At 38.5% G+C, this 23,529-nt stretch overlaps 4 protein-coding genes across 9 annotated transcripts in view; 1 reads left to right on the forward strand and 3 right to left on the reverse strand.

The window, feature by feature from the left end:
* Positions 1-949: 949 nt before the first annotated feature.
* On the reverse strand, positions 950-2,755 carry LOC100741912 (interferon-inducible double-stranded RNA-dependent protein kinase activator A). Of its 2 annotated transcripts, XM_012387003.3 has the most exons (4): positions 2,369-2,755; positions 2,231-2,240; positions 1,786-2,156; positions 950-1,719 (listed from the first exon to the last, which is right to left on the reverse strand). In XM_012387003.3, the coding sequence occupies exons 3-4, from the start codon at positions 2,128-2,130 to the stop codon at positions 1,066-1,068; spliced, it is 999 nt and encodes a 332-aa protein (XP_012242426.1). In that variant the 5' UTR covers positions 2,131-2,156; positions 2,231-2,240; positions 2,369-2,755; the 3' UTR covers positions 950-1,065. The 2 variants fall into 2 exon arrangements, with proteins under 2 accessions (XP_012242426.1, XP_012242425.1); XM_012387002.3 differs by lacking the exon at positions 2,231-2,240 and having other exon boundaries at positions 2,372-2,755.
* A 588-nt stretch (positions 2,756-3,343) lies between these two features.
* Positions 3,344-4,516, forward strand: LOC100740100 (ribosome-recycling factor, mitochondrial). 2 transcript variants are annotated; one of them, XM_012387004.3, is made up of 3 exons: positions 3,344-3,735; positions 3,844-4,139; positions 4,212-4,516. In XM_012387004.3, the coding sequence occupies exons 1-3, from the start codon at positions 3,574-3,576 to the stop codon at positions 4,450-4,452; spliced, it is 699 nt and encodes a 232-aa protein (XP_012242427.1). In that variant the 5' UTR covers positions 3,344-3,573; the 3' UTR covers positions 4,453-4,516. The 2 variants fall into 2 exon arrangements, with proteins under 2 accessions (XP_012242427.1, XP_003490481.1); XM_003490433.4 differs by having other exon boundaries at positions 3,351-4,139.
* A 139-nt stretch (positions 4,517-4,655) lies between these two features.
* LOC100740221 (2-aminoadipate transaminase-like) lies at positions 4,656-7,008 on the reverse strand. Its single transcript, XM_012386970.3, is given in 8 exon segments — positions 4,656-4,983; positions 5,075-5,180; positions 5,362-5,476; positions 5,631-5,757; positions 5,760-5,882; positions 5,960-6,121; positions 6,399-6,675; positions 6,782-7,008. Coding segments are annotated over 8 exon segments (1,281 nt in total). The 5' UTR covers positions 6,944-7,008; the 3' UTR covers positions 4,656-4,774.
* A 240-nt stretch (positions 7,009-7,248) lies between these two features.
* Positions 7,249-23,529, reverse strand: part of LOC100740344 (epidermal growth factor receptor) — a 174,899-nt gene continuing 158,618 nt past the window's right edge. For all 4 annotated transcript variants that reach the window (XM_012387011.3, XM_012387009.3, XM_012387007.3 and 1 more), the window contains 10 exons: positions 16,112-16,447; positions 15,469-15,853; positions 14,091-14,767; positions 13,670-13,799; positions 13,110-13,408; positions 12,179-12,480; positions 10,825-12,030; positions 10,243-10,648; positions 9,936-10,115; positions 7,249-9,817 (listed from right to left, as the gene is read on the reverse strand). In XM_012387011.3, coding sequence (XP_012242434.1) covers positions 9,510-9,817; positions 9,936-10,115; positions 10,243-10,648; positions 10,825-12,030; positions 12,179-12,480; positions 13,110-13,408; positions 13,670-13,799; positions 14,091-14,767; positions 15,469-15,853; positions 16,112-16,447 — 4,229 coding nt within the window. In that variant the 3' untranslated portion in view covers positions 7,249-9,509. The remainder of the gene's footprint in view (positions 9,818-9,935; positions 10,116-10,242; positions 10,649-10,824; positions 12,031-12,178; positions 12,481-13,109; positions 13,409-13,669; positions 13,800-14,090; positions 14,768-15,468; positions 15,854-16,111; positions 16,448-23,529) is intronic.

The following is a 23,529-nucleotide window of genomic DNA, read 5'->3' on the forward strand; positions in this document are numbered from 1 at the left end:
TCAGGCAGTTTCCTATAATTTGTCAAAGAAATGTTTTGAATAAAAATTAGTTTTGGGTCTGCTATATACTTAGATATCAAAAATATCCAAGAAAAATTTTTTTCAATAAAGAGGCTTTTTAAATAGCACCTTATATTTTGGGTTTCACAGACTCTGACGATAAGATAGACAAATTCAATGGCCTATCGCGCTATGATCTTGAGATAATCTTGAATTTTGAAATTTAGATTAAATCAATAGGAATATAATAGTAAGGAAAATTATATTACTTTGATCAAATTATATATTCAAAATAAGACTAAAACTACCAAACTAATAAATTTATCGAGTAAATCCAACGATATCAATAATACAATTTCATATTACATATTACAATGAACTACAACTGTATATTGCATATAAATTTCTGAATTCGGTCATCTCAAGGTTATTGTATAGTAAGCTATTGAATTCATGTTAATATCAGCTAAAACTCTATAAAATCCAAAATATAAAGTGCCATTTAATAAAGTTAACGTAACCTTGATTTTTTTATTGGAAAGAAACTTTCTTGGACGTTTTTGATATTGAGTATGTAGCAGACTCGAAACTAGCTAAGTTTTGTTGAAAACATTTCTTTAGCAAATTGTCGCAAACTACCTGAAAAATGAAAATTGTATATAATATACTAAATTATTAATTTATGTAACAATTATGTGGTATACTACATAAATATTATATATTTACGTATATATATAAAGTGATACACTATTATATATTATAGAGTATCTCACCCACATATAGCTTATACTATTTTGTAACAGAAGTGAAAATTAGATAAATGTTTCTTACTTGAAATAGGATCTATAATAATAAACCCTCACTTCTCTCTCTCTCTCTCTCTCTCTCTCTCCCTCTCTCTCTCATAGAAATTGTTTAATTGATATAACAAGCTTAGCTGATATCTAATTTTAAGATATTACAATATATTAAAAAAAAAGTTACACGATTATTCTTCCAATATAAACATATTCTTTGACACAAATATTTTGAAATTTATTTATTTTATGTATAGTTATTCTATCCTTATTTTAAAAGAAGTATCAAATTTTTAATCAATTTTATTATTGTATGCATTTCAGCGTCTGCTTTTGTAGCTCCTACTGCAAATTCAACAATACTAGGAGATGTATCTATTCTCATGGTTACAACAATCTTCTCTGTAACTGAAGGGAATACTGAAGTTGTTATATCTAACCCTATGATTGCCAAGACATCTTGTAATTTGTTTAGCAGATCTTCTACAAATTCTTCAGAAATATAATTTTCATTTCGTGGAATAATAGATGTTAATTTTTCAGTTAGTTCTTTCTGCATTTCAGTATCAAACAAATTCTTAAACTGTAAATGATACTCTGATATCTTAACACCTAAGTTAATTTTTCTAGATGCGGGTAACCTTGAAAGTGCAGGATATCGAGCTTTAGCAATTTGACTATAATCTTTCCTTTCGTCTAATTCTTTATTAGTTCCGACGTGTAAGCCATTTGTCAATTCGTTTATTTTATCTAACATCTTTTTAGCAGCCTCCTGTTTAGCTTGTTTTTTTGTCCTTGCAATACCAGTTTCCTTAAAAGTTGTTACTGTACATTGAATACTAAAAATTTTTGCGTGTGGAGGCCCAACCTCATTAATCTGTTTATACTTAGGTTCTTGTAAATTGTTTTCAATACATAAATCCTACAATAATATGCACATAAATATTATTGTACTGATACAAAGTAGAGGTAAATAAACATAACTTACTTGTAAAGCACCAACTGCATTAATAAATGGTTCATCTGGTGGAGTTCTTTTTACCTCAGGAATTGTTGGTGGTAAAGGGGTTCTTACAGAAGATTGTGCTGGCGATGCTGGTAATTGTAGATAACCTCTATGTGCTGCAATAGCTTCTAACATTGCCTTTGCAGCTTCATGCTTTGCATCCTTTTTAGAACGTCCAATACCAGTAGCAGTAAGACCTTCACACGTTACCCGATATGTAAAAGTATTTATATGTGTGCCTCCCCCGTCATGTATAAGCTCATAATTAGGCGTTACTAGATTTTTCGCCATTATTTCATGTAAAATAGATACTGGTGTTTTGTCCATTATAGATTGTTGCAAATTTATCTATCCTATTCTTAACAATTTGTATCTATATTATAATTCTCTCCAATCAGTAACATTAATGTATCACTTTTTTATTTACTATATGTTGTCTGTAAAAGAAAGAAAATTACTAAATCTAAACATGCTGTAAAAATTTATATATATCTAGAAAGGGTGAAGTATTTTTCAATAAAAATATATTCAAATTTATAATATAACATATTTAATCAAGAATAATTACCATTTAACGATAAATTGATTACAATAGTAACTCTATGTGTTGTACAAATTCTATTAATCACTTTATACTGACACACAAACTTTTAAACACGAAACGAACTTCACTCTTTCCTATTCCCTTAACAATTATTATTATTATTCTTGAGTACGTACCAGTCAAAGTACAGGAAGTCCCGATTACACGATCATAGATAAACATTCGAGAAAAAGAGGTTCATATGAAAATCTAATAGACCGGGAAAGTACAGCTTTTATCTTCATGATTTGTTCACAATTGAGTAGTTGAAAATAAAATTTATTTTATAATTAATACAATCACAACATATAAGGTACAAAAGAAAACTAACGAATAACGAATGTACTAGAAAGGACAATTAAACGATTAAAGGACGATTAGGAGTAAACACAGACGTTAGAAATAAGCAAATGGAAGTAAATGAACATAAAAACCGATCATTATGTAAAACGAAATAAAATTTATTTCAATTCACATAAATATATATGAGAAAGTTCATGAAGTTAATATTTGCTAACATCTGATAATATTATTTCAAGAATTTTCAATATTAACATAATTGAAAGAAAACTGAACATAATTGAAAATTCTATTTAAAATAGTTTATTGCCAACACAAGTATACATACATTCTAGGAGAGTGTTCTCAAACTAATTAAGGCTTATTGTAATGAAATAATATAAACGAATAATATCCAAATTTTAGAAACATTAAGTGTAATATTCATCGTATTATTGCTACATATCAATACTACGAACATTTGATATTAATATATTTTGCATAAAATTATATAAAATAACATACGCTAAATAAAAATTTGTACTCTTTATAAAATATATTAATATATATACTAATATATATACTAATATATATATATATATATAAATATACTAATATAATATAATACATATAACATACACTAGAATATTGTTGACGCATTTCAACTATGTATAGTCCTTAATATTTGAATTTAAAGTATCACAGTTTTATAAAAAATTACCTATTATGTGTATGGTGCAGTGTACTGGTTTCTAACCTTACTTAGTCGTCTTAGTATTTAATAACAGTTTCAGCATTGGCTACAGTGAAATTTTGTTGTCTTGTTAATAATTAATGCAAATTGTTATATGTATATAAGCAGAGAAGAGTGCATAAAAGCATAACGTTAATTAAGTATTCAAGCAATAATGAATTTGAGCTTTTTGAGAACTTGCATTATAGAATTGAAAATTATATCAAAACATGCCAGATGTTTACATTACTTGGAAGGTTCCAGAAATGTTTTAATGTCATTTAGATCAACAAATACACGTACTAATTTGTATGATTTTTCACCCAAATTCTATAATATAAATAAGTTTTTTACTGGCGATATATTGTTAAAAAATAAAGACCGACCTAGCAATAAAAAATCAGTGGTACATGTTAATCTTAATGAAATATCTGATATTGTAAAGGTAGAACGTATGATGTCACAATTTAATGGAGCAATTGAAAAATATAAAGATGAAATGGTAAAAAACTTAGCTGTACGTACAAGAGTAGGTGCTGTTGAAGAGTTGACTATAACATTCGAAGATGAAGAACATAATCTTGAAGAGCTTGTAGATATTAGTCGGAAACCTAATATGATATTGCTCAATGCATCTGCATTTCCACAAATAATCCCAAATATTCTAGAAGCTTTATCAAAATCGAATATGAATTTAAATCCACAACAAGATGGTACAACAATTTACGTTCCATTACCTAAGTAAGTTCCGTTAATATTAAATGCATAATTTGTGTTGTTTTTGTCTAGTATTAATGTTATAAAATTTTATAGAGTCACAAAAGAACATAGGGAAAGTTTGGCAAAAACAGCAAAACAATATTTTGTTAAATGCAAAAATATTATTAGTGATATAAGAAATGAACATATTAAAAACTTGAAAAAAAAAGAAGGTTTACCAAAAGATTTAACATTTAAAGCTGAAAGTTATATAAGTGCTCTACAAAAACAATATGTAGATAAAGCAGAAGAATTGTTGAAAGCAAAACAGAAAGAACTTTTAGGTGAATCATAAAAATTTCAAGTGCATGGTTGTAAACATGTGCTATTCATAGTGTAGTAAACATTATTGTCATCTATATTGTTGATGTACTTTATATCATTGCATCATTTTAAATCATGTTTATAACAATTTCTTGAAACTAATATGGAATAACTAAATAAAATTATTGATGATTAAATGGTATTTTTATAAAAAATAAGAAGTTGACATCGCTATTCTATTTTATAATTCTATTTTTTTACTACATGCAGGACAATATATTTTTTGTAATATTGATTAACCATTAACATAACTGGACTTAGAAAATTGCCATTTTCCATTTATATAGTATAGTTCATTTATAGTTAATATTTTTTCTAACATAGTCTAGAAGAGCTTCGCAAAGTGATTTTGTAGCAGTTTCTAAAACTTCTTTTCTATGAAAACTTATGCTAAGTCGAAGATAATTATGAGATTTCCCTGAATATGAGAATAGTATCCCTGGTATGGCGGATACTTTGTATTTTTTCTGACACCATTGAATAAAATCGGTGGCATTTATTTCTACAAATAAATTATATTTTCATATATTAGAAATTTTCTTCATGATAATAATAATAATCATAATAGAAAATTTTAGATGAAAATATATTACCTAAAGGAAGATGAGTCCATACAAAGTAACCACCTTTTGGTCTTTTATATGAACAGCATCGTGGTAAATAGTAGTCCAATACATTACATAATATTGATAGCCGTTCCTGTGTAAAATATACTTAGTTATTTTTTAGCTGTGTGTTTTACGTACATTTTTAAATATACCTTTCGTTATTATTTATATAAATTTATATCTTAATAAATGTAATTGTGGAAGGATGGATATTTCAATGTTATACAGAAAACAATAATTTTAGATATTTCAGTTTAGTTTAGAAAATATACCTTATATATTTGAGTTAATTTATCGAGATAATTATCTTGAAGATTTAGTTGTAGTAAACTTGTAACAACACCGGAAACGTAATGCTTAACTGCGCCACCATTGCACAAGATTCCTCTAGATAGAATATTTACATATAAGAGTTAAAACAGCAGTACATGCTAAAAAATCTTTAGAAATTTTTTGTGTTTAAATTTCATAATTAATACTTGTTGTGTTTGATACTTGATGAAATGAAAAAAGTAGAATAAAAAATAAGTGTCATATTTACGAAAGTTTAAAGATTTTAGTAATTCGTGGACTACATTCAATCCATCCAAAGCGAAGTGTGGGAGAAAAAATTTTTGAAAACGATCCATTTGATACAATATTGCCAGCTTCATACCCAGGATCCGTTTTTTATCATAGCAAAATAATCGATGTGGCGGTAAACCGTCCCCATAATACAGTAAATTATATACATCGTCACAAGCTATTAATATAGAACTTTTTCTTGCTATTTCAACAAGACGCTTACAATTTTCTATTAAAAAGAGGAGGATTAAAGCCACATCTGGAATTTTTAATAGATTTTGATAAGACGTATCAATTGTAACTTACCAGGTGGTAAAGTTGATCCAGTCGGATTATGAAAAGTGGAAATCGTATAAAACATAACCCAGAATATTTTTTGCTCATTTGTTAAAAAATTACCATTGCATTTTTCTTCCACAATTATTTTTTCAAATTCATCTAAATCTACCATATCGTTCTTCATCGGTACTATATTGGAAATATTTTTTCATTATTTAGTTTTTTATGTTATTACGTAGTTAACAAAAAACAATCGATGACAAATCAAAAAAATATTAAATATGTCTCGATTGATATAATTTTATTCTAATCAAGACATGACCAAAGATTTATAGGATGGTACCAGCCTGATTAAATATGCCGATTAGATATGCTAAAATATGATTTTCGTCTTTTAAACATAATTTTACATACAGACATTGATTATTATTCGACCGAGAAGAAAATAAGCTCGTTATGATTGTACCTGCGACTATTTTCATTAATGGAAATTGTCCGAAAGCATCTAATGCTGACATGTAAGTAACTTCTTCTACAAAAATTATCCCGTTTGGTGAAAGAATGGTATTTAATAAAAGTTGTAAGCCATGCGAAGCTCCGCATGTTAAAATTAAATTTTCTCGTTTCACAGGATCGCTGTAACGTCTGCTCAAAAATTTCGCCAATTCTTCACGACACTCCCATAAGTCTGCTGTGATGCCATATTGAAACAGATAATACTTTCCTTCTTTCTTTTCTTCTTTCTACAACGAAATATATTTTAACGTATATTAACAATAAAATATTTGTATATTAACAATAAAACGTATTAAAACGTGTAATGTAGTAAGTAATGTATTAAGTTTTTACCAAGCGATGATCTGTGACTTTTTTCATAATTTCTACACAGTTTTGGAGTAAGTCAGGACCGGGAACACCGACTGTTAAGTTTGTTGATTCTTCATTGTAGACATTAAATATAGAATTATCGTCGAAAAGATGTCTCTGATAAGGATCACTTATTGTTTCCATGTTGCAAGTTGTGTATTTTCGATAAATAATCCAATGAATTCGATGAAGACTTTTTTTCGACGATATACACTTCCGTTTATTTATGTCGAATCATAAAAGCGCTTATTACATAGCAGAATCCGTGTTTCCTTGTTGACGGACAAATAAATAATTAATTAAGATAATTAATTTGCTAAACATATAACAATATAAGAACACAAAAGATAAAGATACAGTTACACGTGTCTTATTTGAAAACATTTTCATTGTTTTTTCGAGACAGTATCATTGTCAAACGGGATGAAGAAAGAGAACATAATCGTCAGGTTTCGTAAGAATGATGATGGTTCTTTATTACAATAATTTCTTTACGATATATAATGATATTATAAACTTTTATAAGTTCTATGTCCACAACCGAATGGCAAATGCAATTTCTCGCAGCTATTTTATCCCGGTTATCGAACGGTATTGTACAATTTCAAATTCACACTTGTTTTACACGGAATCATAGAGACGGGAACAATATAGGTAGAAGCATATGGAGAAACACGTTTTCTCATTTTTCCTTTTTTTCCGACGGGAGTATCGAAAATGGACGTGTACACGTTTCTCGAGGTACACGTTGATCTGCTCGGCAACGCAATCATTACACATATAATATATTACAGATGAGAAATCAATAACGTAACCATTAATAACGATTAACGCAATGTACACGATACGTATTGGCTTATCATTCTTAAGGGTAAAGGCATGCATTTCGTGTGTAACGAGGATACAAATTCGTGCAATTGTATTGTTGTGAAAAACATGTCGTATATTAGATTAGACAATTTTTATTTCTGAAACTCGGTCCCATTTCATTACAGAAACTCGTTACAAATTTCATTTTATTACTCGTATCGTCACGAATGAGATCGAGGTCTCGTACACATTCATACACGCTTTTCCTGCTAAACGAACGCATTGCCTCGAATCATTCATTTTCCGATTTTCAAAATTTTGATTTAACACGAATTTCCTGTCAATGAAACGTGTTCATCATTTTTTATTTCTTTTTTTCTCTCTAGCGTTCCCTGTACATAACATGGCACGTCCTAATCCTATGATTACGCGGCACAGCGTAACCCCGTATAATTCGCATACCGGCGCTGCGCTTTTAGTTATTTCGTCTACGTCCGTTTCTTTTTTCGTCCGTTTTATACTCGAAAAGAAAAACAGATACAGATTACTTAGTTTACTCAAGTACTTTCCGTTTTCTACGTATGTAGAATATCTTACGCGCTAACCACTAATCTATTTACACAGACGCGTTCCTACATAAAAAATCGAGATACTTCCGTGCGCTCTGGCCGAGGCCAATTTCATTGGTCCCATGTACAAAAGGCGATGGCATAAAAAAATATAGGGCATCGTTAAACATTTAAGTAGAGCCGCGAGACAAGAATCCTAGGAAACGGCAAGCGTCTAAATCTTCCTTCGTTGTCTTCTCAAGTGTTTCGTTCGATTTTACCTCGACGAATCCCTGGATTCCGGTCGATCTTCGCTTGCAACTCGGAAACTTATTACCATTTAAGCAGTAAATTAGGACAATTCGTTGTACTGTCGTAGCTTACTGCGATATATAAGAAGAAGGGAAGCAAAGATAGATCGATAAACGATTGAGATGTTCCTTTTAAGTGTCCTCGAGTAATAACAGAACGTTTTTTATCACAGTCAAGGGGCGAACCGCACAGATGTTCCGCGCCACGAGGCGGTCTGAATATTCGTTACGTGTCTCGAATTTCTGAACGGCCCCGATGTGCATCTTATGATACGTGCTCGATCGCATAAAATAGAGATCCAATTGAATTTACACACACAATTCCAGTTTTAGGGAATAAAAGACAAGAGTAGCGGGTAATTTTGAAAGATACGTGTCCACCTTCGCGCTTTCATATAATCCTCTGTGCTTCGACATTTTAATATAAAAGTTTCTAACAAACATGCGTAAAACGAGTCAACAAAATAAAAGAACACGATGAACCATCAAAGTGAGCCATCAAAGTGAGCCATTAAAGTGAGCCATCAAAGATAGCGTTAGAAATCGAAGACGGAGATAGGAAAGTAACAATTGTTTATGCCATTTACTGCACGTCGTTTCCCTAAACTTTTAGTAGCCTTGTAGAAATGGTAGACAGTACTTCTTTTTTCTTTATTTACAAGCCACCGTGAATGGCACATTAAGATTAACTTTGCACTACTTGTTTATCGTACACGCGCTCAACAACGATTTTACAGTTTATAAGGCGCGAGACATATATTTTATTCGTTCGCGACAGTCAACTCGTTAAGAAGGAAAATTAGCACAGTTTCACACGTTTTACGTCTAATCACAATCAAACACGGCACTTTCCAGCGAAGTGTCTTTTCTAAGTACACTGTGTAGTTTCCTCGAATACGAGGAGCCGGGCTCGTCCGCCATTCTATGTTCATGCTATCACCCGTTGCGTTTGAGATCAACGGACGATCGAATGACACCGGCTTTCCGATTCTACCTTGGAACCTTAACGGAACAGTCCTTATTCGATGTAAGTTTTAGGAATCAAACGGTCGTCTCGTTCTTCCTAAGGGGTTTTAGCGGCTGCAATTCCCGTTCCAGGCGATCGAAATCGTTGTAGTATTCATGGTCAGATTCTTCTTCCGAACTCCTTTGTCTCACTTGAGAACCAAATGTTCCGTTCGTTAGAACCTTTTCCAGATCAGGCGTCGGAATACCTAAAGTTTGCGGGGTTAATGGTCCTTCGTCTTGGGACATTATATACTCAGGATTATCTAACGACGTTTTCCCTTGAATAGTTAGAAATTCAGGATACTTTCGGTAACCGTTGTTGACTCGCTTTGGTTCCATTTCTAGAAACGATAATGTAACTTGAGAATTGTTTCGCGGATATATATGAACGTATTATAATTGTTTGGGAAGAATAAGTATTTTTATTTAAGTGATTTAGAGAAAGTGTTTCGTGCTTACCCGTAGGTTTGGAGTCACCTATGAGATCCATGTATTGCGTTGTATTCGTTGGCAATTGCGGCGATGGCATCAAATAATCATCTTCGTCTAATGGCAAGTCGAGCTTGAGATTACCTACTTGAGCCTGCTGATGCGCAGAATTTATTTCGCCGTCGAAACAGTCGTCTGTCACATCGCAATCTAAGTAAACAAAAATGAAATTAATCTTTGACATCGATTCATTTAAATTTCTTTTTATTTTACAAAATATTAGTTCTACCATATTATAAAATTCCATTTATTTAAACTCGTCGAGTAATCAACTCACCTCTCACAACGATCATCTTCAACGGGTCCGAGCAATATCTCGAACTAGTAGTGTCCGTGCCCACGATGTGTCCGCAATGACCATTCGCAGGCGCGTAATGCCCGTGTTGACCGGAGTTTCCTGGTTCGTGCGATATATTTCCGTTTCTGTGATTAGCGCCATACCTCAACAACTCTCTGTCTAAGTTTTGTTGGTTCTGAGGCGTGGGTGAATCGGTGGCTAGGGGTTTTCCATTTGGCCAGCAAGCTTTCATGGGTGTATTTGGCGGAGAGCCGGAAGTACTGGATGCTGAAAGTCCTGGTGGGATGGGAGCCCTTGATTTCGGTTGTAGATACTCATCAGCGTCTACCAAGGCTTCTGGACCGTCCATGGCTGATGCAAGATTTCGTATCATCTCCTTTTCGTCCTAACAACAAAATCTCAATTATTTACCGCCCTTGTTACGACGAACAATAATTAGTTAGAAATAAGCGTCCATTTAGAAATTTTTGTAGTAAAGAGAAGTGTTCTGGAATGACATCGACTCTTTCTGTATTATATACAAAGAATGAATTAAAAAAACATTAAGTGGACTTTACCAACCTGCAGTGTATACGAAGGTAGCCTCATGTATTTGTCGCCCTTGATAGCAAGATATCGGCCAGGATCTCTAGACATCTTCGCAAAGTCTTCCGCCAGTTCTTTGAAGCTAGGCCTTGACTCAGCGTCCAACATCCAACATTTAATCATAATCATATACACGTCAATCGTACATATGGCCGGTTGAGGTAACCTTTCGCCTTTTTCCAATAATTCTGGCACGTTTCGGGCAGGCACATTCTCGTAGGGTCTCCCGCCATAGGTAAGAACCTCCCAAATGGTCACGCCGAAAGCCCAAACATCCGATTTATGAGTGAAAACTCGATGTTGAATGCATTCCAAGGCCAGCCACTTGATCGGCATCTTTCCACCGGCAGCTTTATATTGTTCTTCGTTGATGTCCAATAGCTTGGCTAATCCGAAATCGGTAATCTTGACACAGTTAGGTGTTTGCACAAGAACGTTGCGAGCCGCAAGGTCTCGATGAACCAATCTTCTTTCTTCCAAGTAAGCCATCCCTCTGGCAATTTGGGTGCACCAATTTAGCAACGCTTTCGAGCCAATTTTGTCCTTAAATCTCCGCACGAAATCGAGCAAACAGCCTAAAGGCATCAATTGGGTCACTAGCATCATTTGCGACGTCATGCAAACAGCTAGCAACTGAAGTAGATTCGGATGCTCCACGCTAGCCATGATGTAAGCCTCGTCGAGGAATTCCTTCGAGGTATTCGCTCCTGTACCATTACCTTGCAAGACTTTTATAGCCACTGGAATCTTCACGTTCTCCCCTTCTGGCACCCAAACTCCTTTATAAACGTTACCGAAAGCACCGTAACCTAGAATTCCACCTTTTCTCATCTCTTCTTCTTTAATTATACGTAATTTCGCTAGATTTGGTTTCACGCCAGTTGGACGAAGAGGTTCGTTGTCGTCCAAGCCGGTCAGAGCCATTGTCATTTTCACAGTGTTTTCTTTGGCTTTTGCTCGTACACGCCAGAAGTACATGATTATGGCCGCTATTATGAGGAACACTAGAGCGAATATCGCAACGCCTGCTAAGATAGCTGGTTGAAGTTCGTTTTCTACTAAACCCACAGTTTCCAGTGAACAGTACGGTTCACTGTCTGGATTGAAGATCTTGTGCGGATATTCGGGAGTACAGGTTTCCGTGCAGTTGAAAGACGTGGTGTTTCCATCTGTATCTCCGTCCTGGAACGAGAAAGTAGACTTCGATGATACATTCGAAGACCAGTTTACATTTGATAGAATTTTCGTAAATCCAAGTCTTCTTCTTCATTGGATTAAAAATTTATACTCTGTAAAATTTGCGTTTACTGAAAATCAGTATATCACTTACAATGTAGATCTTGTAGTTTCGACATTTGTAACATTGATTTGGGCCCGGTCCAAAACATCCTCGACATTCGCTGTAGCATGGTATACAAAGTTGAGTATCGGCATCCGTGAAATGATCCGCGGGACACTCGTCTTCGCACTGTTCACCCCTCTTATACTTTGTACATTCTTGGCACACGTGCTCGTGGAAACCGTATCCCGTGCACTTCTTGCAGCGAGAGTGACATTTGCGACAAACAGCCTTGCCTGCAAGTGGTTTCAGTGGTCCTTGCTCTTGAGGACTCACCCACTCGTAGTAATACCCTTTAACAGAACAATTTCTGTTAAGTTACTGAATCTTATAACATTTTTGCACGTAAAAATGTTCTCTAGACATATGTATTCAAAATTAAATAATTATGTAGCAAAGGGGGTTTCAATTTCAATTTTGTCGAATTCCGATGTTGGTAAGTCGTAGAGGACAAGTAGACGATCGTCTTACGGTTCGTACAAACCGCATATTACCCACCCTTACATATAACATATACGAAGTCCAACAAACTTGGTACCGAGAAAAGACATTTTCACAGGATTACCCACTTTTATTATTTAATATTTCAAATTGAAAGTCATAAGTACATTTATAAGATTTTTCATCGTATTCAGTTATAAGACGCATTTTAAAAGGTTACAAGAAAACTGCGAATGAAAAAGTTAGAAACGACAAATTGAACTTATTAAAATCGTAGAATATTAAGTTACTGCTAGAACTGAGTTCGTATGAATTTTATTTATTTGAACAAAATTTTTGTTCCGTCAATGAAATGTCGGTTACGCGAAAATTTTTATTTAAATCGCTTAAAGGTGAAATTACAATTTTAAGTACAAGGAATTTGGTGAACTGAGATTCCAGTTCGCTCTTATGGAGACGAAATAAATGGAAGATCACCTACCGTCAGGACAGGGTTCCTTTTTCTGCAGACAATTGCCGTTTATGATCGCCTTATCGCAGCTGTGGCATCCATTAGGGCCTATGTTGTTTTCAGGGCCGTCGCAACCACCCACACAGTTTTCGTGACAACTTTTGCACAGACCGTTGTCATAATACTTCGAGGATGGGCACTCTGGCACGCAGTACGGTCCATCTCGGGCGTGTTTGCATTTCTTACAGTGCTCGGCATTCGGTCCTGTGCAAGAGCCATCGCACTCCTCGTGACACACCTTGCAGGTCTTCTCATCCGCTCGATAAATTCTAGATAATGGTATGAGTTTCTTTGAATTATTTGTCCCTTGGGCAGCCAAATAAGGGAAAACAAAGTAATATACATGGAAAGAGAGCGAAAGCGTGCGCACGTGAAGCAGAAAGTTAAAGCCTTCTCAGGTATTTGCAGTTTACCTTCGATCCACAATCTGAGGTAGGCAAATTTGATATACAGAAATGTGTTATTTACAGTACGATACAATTGATATGAATTTATAAAGTATTTTTGCATATGTTCGAGATTAATCTTACCCTGGCGCGGTGCAGTCTTGAATGCAATCGTTTCCTAGAATGAAGTTCTTACAGGATAAACACTGTGCCGGACCGGGCCCCCAACAACCTTCGTCGGAACATTGCTCGTCGCATATTAGTCCATCTTTTACTGTAATCGTACAAGGTATTTGTATATAATATATATTTATATTATAAAGTCGTATAATATCGGTATTGTTTCATCTTGGGAATTATCAGAAGCTGAGTAGGCATTGCTAGAATAAATCGTGCGAAGGTTTACGTAATGGAAAGTATATGAATATATAAATAAAATATTTCCAATATTACGCAAATTACTACGCAACACGATAATTCTTGAAATTTAAACGCTGCAAGTATAAACTATATTCTACTATTCATTTAATGGATTAGAAAGTAATAAGTAGTAAGTAACACTCACTGCATTCGCTTTCGTTCCGATTGTTCGATAACAGGCTCTCATGCTCCGATGATTTTTTGATTCTAGTCCAATTGATACTTTGCGCGTAACACAGATTCTTGTTTTCCAATATCGCTATCGATCCGGAATAGATCTTCTTGAGAGAGCTGAGTCCGAACGAGACCAATGACGTTTTCACCACGTACAATGATGCAAAGTATTCCGTCAAGGTTCTTCCACCTATCACCTCCAGATTCCGGAAGTACGATAAATTCTCGAAATCCTTGTGGTCCCCTTGGATATTTAAAAACCCTGTGATCTCCTTCAACGTGCTGAACACCTCCAACTTGTCCGGATGCATTTTCTCGTAACGCTTGCCGAAACTGAAATTCGAATACACGTGTTGGAATCCTTGAAAGCTTTGGTCCAGAATCGTGATCGATCCTTCGATGATGGTGCAGTCCTTGAAACTGTCGATATTCCCGGAATGTACTTTCTCCACGCCTTTGCAGGTTTTTGGGCAAGGTCCGTCGCAGGGAACGCATTCTCCGTTCAACGCCTTCTTCTTCGGCGGACAAGATCTTACGCAAGCTCCGTTGTCTTTCAGAAGGTGTTCTGGACACCTTCTCACGCAGGTTGCACCATACGCGTACTTCCCGTCAGGATTAGCCTCCCACGAGTACGTCGTAGGATTGTACCTGAAACGATCGTTGTAATCCTTACTCGGTGCGGCCAAAGTCATAAAACTTGGGAGTTTCCAACTTTTTAGCGAGTGTTCCTTATACGATACCGTACCGGGAAATCGATATTGGCAAGCGGGAAAGATTTATCGATGATAAGGATACTGTTGTAAAACGCGTTACCGGGTTCGAAACGCGTGGTAAATCCAAGAAACGCGTGGACATCAACGCGGGTTGATAGACCATTCTTGCGTTTATAGTTTCTGACTATTCGCTCGGATGTAGAGGCCACGAAATATCATATCATTGTTACAAGACATTATGGGGGGATTGTTGGGAAGATTCTTTACGTAAAGATATTGTTTTTTACGATATGCAAAAGATTTGAACAGTGGATTCTATTATTTTAATCATATATGTCGGAATTAGAACATTTACTTTTCTATCGCGTCTGATGTTATCATTTCAATTTGATCATTTAGGATTCAGGACATACGAATCCGCGCGAAAAACCGCAGCAAGGTTGACAATAACGCGCAACGTTCTAAAAAATGCTAAACATTCCATTAGTACGATAAACTTCGTATTTAGATATTTGTCGATTTTACTTGTCAATCAAAATGTAAATCCGAACACAATCCAAATTTGTTCTGGTTCGCGAGGAGAATACAACGAGATAGTTCACGACGGATCAAAGAGATAGGGATCAATCTACTTACTTTTGCATGGGCGGACATTCCTGGGTGCATACACCGTCGTCGAAGAAGTTCTTGCAGGCGATGCAGTCGCTCTGTTTCGGGCCTGTGCAGCCACCAGCGCAAAAAAGATGGCAACACTCCCGCGGATTGGGCCCGAAGCACCTGCCCTGCCAACACTGAGGCGAACAGTTTGTCTTGGAATACTTCTGACAGTTCTCAGGCCCCTCGCCCCAACAGCCTTGCTCGCAGCTCTTATCGCATGGCGGACAGGCGCGTTCTGGCGACGTGAAATTGTACACGTAGGAGTACGTTGCACTCGGACCGGTGATTATTTCTTCCCAGTTGATCTTTTGGATGTGGCACAGGTTGTAGTTGTTGTATATGCCCACGCTGCCATTGAGGATATCTGGCAACGACACGTGTGATTTAGTTATGGTGTATCATATCGGTGAGATTTCAGGTTTGTTAACCCTTTACACTGGAAGTGCTCCTCCCAGGCACAGACGATATTTCGGCAAAAAGCTCGAGTGCAAATGATTAATTAAGAGTGTAAGGGCTAAAGAAGGCAGAGATGGAAGATGGAAGAAGGAAGATGGAAGGACATAGTGAAACTCGAATATTACGTTTTCGTTTATTAAAAGAGAAAATCGAAAGATTCGTTTACCTCTGAGAGCCGGCATCTCCAAGTTCTGCATCTGACACATCGTGACGAATAGGGCGAACTCGGTGTCATGAATGGTAAGCTTGAAGAGAGTTCTGCCCCGTATGATCTGCAATCGCGGCAGAACGACCTTTTTGACGTCCACGTGGCTGATGAGCACGTAACCGGTGACCTCCCGTATATACTGGAGAAAGCTGAGGTCGAAAGTCTCGTTCTGGAGCCATGTGATCTCCAGGTTGCCGTCGACGTAAGTACAGTTGGTGTACCGGTCTCGAAGATTCCGATAGTGATGTTGCTTGTTGGACGGAACGGAGAGGCGGCCATTGGTTCCAATGCAAACTGCAACAATGAAAGGAAAAGCTTTTAATATAAATACATACGCAATAAATTATTTTATGTCATCGAATGAGAAATTTCATCAAAGAAAAAGAAAAAAGATAAGTGCAATAGAAATACAAGTAAGTAATTTAATAGTCTCCAAAACGATTCAGACACTTGTTTTTCAGTAGAGATCTTCTAGGTATCATTTGAATGTTTATGTTACAAAAAGGATATCGAATCAAATTAAATACCATATAAAAATATTTTTATATTAAGATACTGCAGTGGTCGATACACGTATACTCGCGCAGTTTAAAAATCACAACTGCGAAACGTTCTTAGCTATATAATTAAAAGGTTAACGGTCTTCGTGTTCCACAATTTATATGCGGTTGAACAAGATACTCAAATGTCAGTGTTTGAGTAACACGTGTAGTAAAGTGCAATAAAGCTTACATCGTACGGTAGGACTATTGATCCAGCTACGGTGACATTTCGTAAATGACTAAGATATAGACTGGTCGCACGACTTCCGTACGTTGACGGTTCTCTGCGTTCATAAGATCATCGAGTGGAACGGTCTAAGGTTGCCACCCACATCGTCGAAAGCGCTTCTCCGATCTATAGATAGCTTTCTAAGCTTTGAAAGCAAGCCGTGGCAGTGGGCGAACCACTTCCATAACACGCGTGCACACGCGCCTGATTTTGTTGTACAACTGACAACTACCGTACGTATCAAAGTCCTGCATCGAAGATCTTGTGACCACGCTTTGTCTATCGATACTGTACGTACATATACGATAATAATTATTCGGACGACACGTGTCTTATACTTTGTTTCATTTCGGTTAAAAAAAGTTCAGTAAACATTTTTGCTATCGTTATTGCAAATCGAAAGATAACTTAATGATTATTAATCCGTTCTCATTACGAAGCATATCATACACCTTCTTTAAAGACAAGGAATCAAGGAAGACAAGAGGAATCTTTAAAGACAAGTAGTTAATGAGAATACGATCGAAGAAAAAAATTTGTTTGAATCCTTAAAAGTAGTTACTTGTTATAGTTATGAGAAATAATCCGAGTCGCTATGTACCCTTAAGACGAGGGACTCAATAACCAAAATTCTTCCTTCAGCAACCTCCATACAATCGTGTTTAATTCGAGCCGAGTAGTTCTGAAACTCGTTCGCCAAAAACCTTAATAACCTCAATTATCATCCGTGCGACCGATCGCGCCGCCAATTTCTGTTCAATATCATTCATAACTTCGTTAATAACCGGAACATGGAGCGGCATCGAGGTAAGAGTGGACGCGCCCTGAACAAAAACGATCGCCAATGATCGACAGACGTCCGAACACGATCCGCCGTCTTCCCTTTCGGATTTCTTCATCTGTTTACGTCTTTGTCCCGGTGTGGCGACGAGATTCGGCCCCGGAATCGTACCGTCGCCCGCGTCGCGGCGCATAGTCGCACGTATCGGCCCCGACTCGGGGAATTCGGTTTTGCTGCGTAACGCGGATCGCAAACGGACGCGACGCTGCGTTCCATCAGCGGTCTTAATCTGGTCGACCGATCGGAATCATGCGAAAATAATTGCGCAACGACATCCTTCTTGCGCATCTCGGTGGCCACTACGCGTAAAAGAAGGCCAGACGCGACGAACACGTCATCGGGAGAGTAGGACGTATAGGGGGGCGAAGGTGGAGAAAAGAAGGGAAGAAGCGTCGGAACAACCGGACCCTGGTATTTCGTACTGACCAGATGCTGCGACGTAGCTTGTGCAAGACGAATGCAGAACGCGCGTACCAGCCCACGGCGCCACAAACTTTGAGAATGCGGATCGACCGTGGATCTGCATCGCTGCGGGATTCTTGTCGGCCAATAAGCCTCGCGGCCCCCTCGGACGCGTTTTCTGCGCTTCGACCGCTTGGAAGATTAATGTCCTAATCGTTGTGGAAGATAAGAAACAGCGAGGATTTCTTGCGAAGGAGACACAAGGACTAACTCCTGATTGCGATGTTGGGAAGAACGTTAGCTCGCGCAAGAAGTTCATTAGGGTTATTTAATTTGTCGACGTTTGTCGATGGGACCTTTTCGCGTCCACGTTTGCAGCTCGTTAGGCAAGTTTGTCGACTGTGATAGAAATTAGTTAACGACAGTGCTTGAACAGCAGTCAACCGAGGTTATCGTTTTATTCTGCGTCGCAATATGTTTTTCTTAAGCTTGAACAGTACGTTGAGTTCTTTCGTGGTACTGAAAGTAACACACCGTTTTATGAAGAATAGAAGCGGGTCGACTTACACCACTGGCTGATCATGTACGTATTTGGTGCATTCTGAAAAATTCTTGTTCGGCATACCGGTGTAAATATCGACATTTGTTCGCATATAATTCTACTGGCTCGATTGTTAGTCGCGATATTGGTTACGTCCGCGTAGAACAGGACTCGCGATCGGTTGTGTGTAAAACTAGTTGGAAGACGACTTCCGCTAACCGGAGGCGCCGTCGGCTTCCTTTTCAGGCAACGCCATGTTCAGGGCTCTCGTACATCACCCTGGCTCGTCTGTTCGCCTGTTCGTTTGTTATTTTACAACAGAATCGTTCCTTTCCACCTGTGTGTTTCCCTTTTATATTCTACACGACGTGTGCGCCTCTCCGTTCCACTTTGCTCCGTGACGAGCAAGACGGTCGTACGATGGAAATTCTTACGGGAGGAAGAATATAAGGAGCACTGGTTCCGAACCCTCCGGGGACGTGTCCATCTCGTTCCTCTTCTTCTCCCCGCGTTTCTTCGGAACTTTTCACCGGCGCCGTACGCTCACGCTCTCCGCTTCTGATCGTGGAATCAACTCCAATTCCAAGAACTTTGTAAATTGTTCGATCTTTAAGCGTTCCAATCTTCTTCGATACAGGAATATTTTGTGTCAGATTTGAGAGAAGATAATCGATATATAAAATGAAAATTGACGCATCGATTGTATTTTTGTGCGAGTTCCCGCTTCTGAAAGAGCAAGTTCGCTCGTTTAATTCATATTTTTACGAACATTTTCATATCGTAATATATCACGAGGTGTTAACAGTTTCCGTTCTCGATAAAATTCAGAGAAATGGATAGAAGGAACTAAAGAAACCGTATTGTAGAATATTTCCAACATACGCGTTACACGCTTAGAAACGCTTCAACAGTAAGTCTTCCCAATGGTTTACACTCCGTGGGATCAAAGTAACTCCGAAAAGCCACAAGCCGTCGTAAAAAACCTGCGATGCAACGCAACTCTTCGCACTTTGGCCCACGCATCGGAAGCGAAGTCGGAGGTTTCAGGAGGAGCGCGAGAGCTTTCACGAGGTTTCGAGGTAACAAAATTACGAGACAGCCGATGCAACCGCGTCGCGTCAAACAGAAAGTTATGTCGCAATGAAAAAAAAAGGAAAGAAAAGAAAAAGTAAGAAGGAAAAGAGGAAGAAAAGAATAAAATAAAAAAGAAGAAAACAGAAGGGGTACGCATGAGATAACCGAGCGAATGGCTGGACCCGTTTAGTCGGGGGAGAAAAGTAGTAGTTGGGAGCGGTGAAGAAGTGTCGGTCGAGGTCGGCCAGCCAACACGTTCTCTCTCGTTCTCGGACCCAGGGTCCAGCCACGAAGTCCACCGGCGAATTTCGAACCCCGTAGGGCTACGGAAACGTGGCAATTATCTTCGACAACGGGGTTACGAAAATTACCGGGCCAACTCCTCGGTCAGGATTAAAATTCTCCTAAATTTACGATGCCTGCACGCTTCTGAAAGACAATGGCAACGTATCGATTACGGGGTAGGGGGCGCGAATTCTCCCGTAGTTCGCCAATTACCTTTGCCGAGTTCTAGGAACACTTGTCAAGGTGTCGGTTTTCACACGCCGCGCGTGTCTTTAAGTTGATGTTTATAGGAATAAAATTGGCGAATTTAATGGCGGTAGCTTTTAACTTTGCTACGTGCAGGCTTAAATTTTAAATGCTAATTTTCCATAAACGCATAAAATCTCAGTCTAGTAATCGTATATTCGCTATACCGCACGCAACAACCCATATGTTTCGTCTTCTTTCGATTGCTTATTTACAAATTTCACCACCTCCCCCGGCCGGCTATTTGATGCTCGGATCACGCAAACGAGCCACCGTGTCTCGTGGCGATGCATAATGTATCATCGATGGATCACCATGGAGGATGTCGGAGTCGCGAGGATCACCGGCGAAGAAAGCCATCGCCACGTGGACTCGCCAATGAGTGAAGCTGTCGACAAAAAGTTCGAGTCACCGGCTCGTATCTGAGAGGAAGAACAGCCAGAAGGAAACAACACGAAGGAAACGAGCGAACGAGCCGACGACGGCCGCGAAACCGAAATCCCGCGGCGAGGGCTTCTTCTGTGGGCGCCGGAGTTGTGCGCTCGCCGTGTGCCCGGCGACCACCTTCTAGGAGAAGGCAAGCACCGATTTTTATGCGCCACTTTAGGACGCCATTAAAGGCCAAAGTAATACGAAATAACCGCACGCCGATGGCGGCGCCGTCGCCGCCGTTTATTTCGCCTCGTAAACATCGATACGCACCGTGCAGCCTCTTCTTCTCGATTCTTCCCCGCCGATTCGGGGTCTTCTCGTGCGGAGCCGACCCTACGGCAAACCCTACTCCTTCGAAGGAATAAAGACCAGGTATCGTAAATGCGCGAAATAACCATCGGAGAGCTCTGGTTTCTTCCGACGCGGACCAAGGGAGAAAAAGATCGGTGGTGAGAAGGGACGCCAGAAAAAAGGATGAGTGGAATGGTGGGGGATGGGAGGGGTAGGTGGGAGACAGCCGACCGAACTGGAAGCTCGAAGGGGAAACAATAATTTAGGAACACCCGTCCGGGCGAGAGACCGAACGCCGAGGAACAATGGGCTCCTCCACCTCGAAGGTGAAACTCGTCGTACCGCACCGAACACCGAGACACTGATTCTCTAATAAAAGTCACCATGTAAACACGAGTTTGCCATCCTCCGCTCTGCAAGAGCAAGCGTTACGAGCGTTGACTTCTGACATCGAACCAACGGGTTTGGATAAACAGTATCCTGCTTCGTTGTCGCTCTATTCCACTCTCTGTTTTGTGAGAATTAATGCGTATGTTGGCAGCGTTTCTTTGTTCCGACGCTGGATTGATTTGTACGAAGGAATCTGAAGTGATCTTTTTGTGGATTGTCTTTGTATCAAGTGTGGGTGATGGGAATTATGGATGAGACGTATGGTGGTGGCTTCGGTTGCGATACAGCGCGATTTTTGTAATGTATCTCGAACGCGAGAATGGTAAAAGTTCGTATCACATTTTCGAATGATTTATTATCTCAAAATGAAAATTAAGAGGGTACCTACTTTCGTATAAGGTTTGCGATCGATAAGGTCTTCTAAGAAGCCATCGATCTCGATGTAGATTTTGATGATAATTTAAAACTCGATTTAACGTTAAATAAATTACATCCAACGGCGTTTAAGGGAGGTTATATTCGTGTAAATTGCGAATCCGACCTGTAATCGAAACATATGTACATGAAAGATTTATTGCGTACAGCGTGCTAAAACGAAGCATCGAAGCGAGAGATTCAATAAAACCGAGTAACCGGACCAGAAAATAAATACGTCAACGCTACGCTCGAACCCGATGTGTGGTTCGCAACGTTAATTATCGCACTGTTAACCAAGGAAGGTTAAAATTTGCAACAACGTCGCCTTTCAGATTAAAAGCAAAACGAGATTAAAGGAATCGTTTGGCTCTCAGGGTATCTTTGCCAGTGACAAAAACGGGTTTGCTTAAGCGAAAAGCAATTAATCATCCATACGAGTTCCCGGTTTGCGTGTAATCTCCCGTTCACCGTGAACACGCTCGAATCCACTGGCAAAAAGCCGATGGTTTCGTCGCGAAAAAAGAAGGGAATGAAACGAGAACGAAATGCTCGGACTTCGCGGTCTGACACATATTTATGCAGCCCGGAGCTCCATTACCGTGCCACACTTCTGAATATTACTTCTCGAACAAACACGCCACACTCCGGGAATAATATACCACCTTGGGATACCGAGACCGATCTTCGCCTGCCGGTGCTAACCGCATTTTCTACTGCGCTCCATTTTCTCCCCTCGCGCGCCAAATCGACCGCGATTCAAATAACTTTCGTCCCGCTCAGTGTACGAAAGGCAAACACGTCGATTGTTCGTTTCGCGATAAGGGAACTCGAGCGATCCCGTAAGAACCGGTTCGCGACATTCCGCGAACTTTCTGCAAATTCGAATATATCGAATATCTTTTTTTTTTTTATTCTTCGTGATCTCCGCGCTATCTTCACGCGGTATTCGCGCGAACTACTCCAGAAATCTCATCGATGGTCCTATTCGTTCTGGTTTCTTTTATTTCTCTTTTTCTTGGGTATTCTACGAGACCAGATTGTGAACGTAACACGGAAGATTGCGACGAACGCGAAGCAGAAAAGCATGGTACTGCTCCATGACTGCACCTCTCCTGTAAATTTGACCACGTCACTTCTCGCCGTGTTAACGGCGAATATTTTTCTGTTTTCGCAAAATCTTCGCCAGAGTTCGCATCGATAGACTCTTTCCCTTCTGATCTCTGCTCTTTTTCATTTTAGACACGTTACAGAAAAAAAGTGTCGAATGTAACACGGAAAATTACGATGAACACGAGCCAGAAGAACGACGAATCGCTTCGTCACTCTCGATCAAGGTGGAGTCACGGCCGCCATGACCTTGCACGAGGATCGATCTTCGCGCGGCGCGGAATTGAAGAGCGAAAAGAAGGCCGACGCCGAGCGGCAAATAGAGTACCAGTTCGAGGATATATAAGTGGTTCGTATACGTTATAAGCCGTAGCATAACCATCCCAGGGCGTAACATTAATAGCTTTATGGTTTATTGCTTTCGAGTCTGCGGTTAAGCTTCTCTCCGCTCCCTGCGGGCGAGCTATGCGTTCGAGTCTCTTAGCGGGATAGGCCCATACAAAAAATAATAAATAAATGTATGAACATTTCATTGACATTTTATTTCAGAATGTAATTTCAATTCGTGTTCTTTCGAAA

Source organism: Bombus impatiens, unplaced genomic scaffold, assembly GCF_000188095.3.
Source record: "Bombus impatiens unplaced genomic scaffold, BIMP_2.2 scf_0442, whole genome shotgun sequence".
Taxonomy (NCBI): domain Eukaryota; kingdom Metazoa; phylum Arthropoda; class Insecta; order Hymenoptera; family Apidae; genus Bombus; species Bombus impatiens.

What these genes read in the sequence shown, in the direction of transcription:
- LOC100741912 (XM_012387002.3), bottom strand. Translation starts at nt 2,130, where the DNA reads ATGGACAAAACACCAGTATCTATTTTACATGAAATAATGGCGAAAAAT. An exon ending in ATGCAGTTGGTGCTTTACAA is followed by an intron (nt 1,720 to 1,785) that starts GTAAGTTATGTT and finishes ATATTATTGTAG; the next exon opens with GATTTATGTATTGAAAACAA.
- LOC100740100 (XM_003490433.4), top strand. Translation starts at nt 3,574, where the DNA reads ATGAATTTGAGCTTTTTGAGAACTTGCATTATAGAATTGAAAATTATA. An exon ending in ATTTACGTTCCATTACCTAA is followed by an intron (nt 4,140 to 4,211) that starts GTAAGTTCCGTT and finishes AAAATTTTATAG; the next exon opens with AGTCACAAAAGAACATAGGG.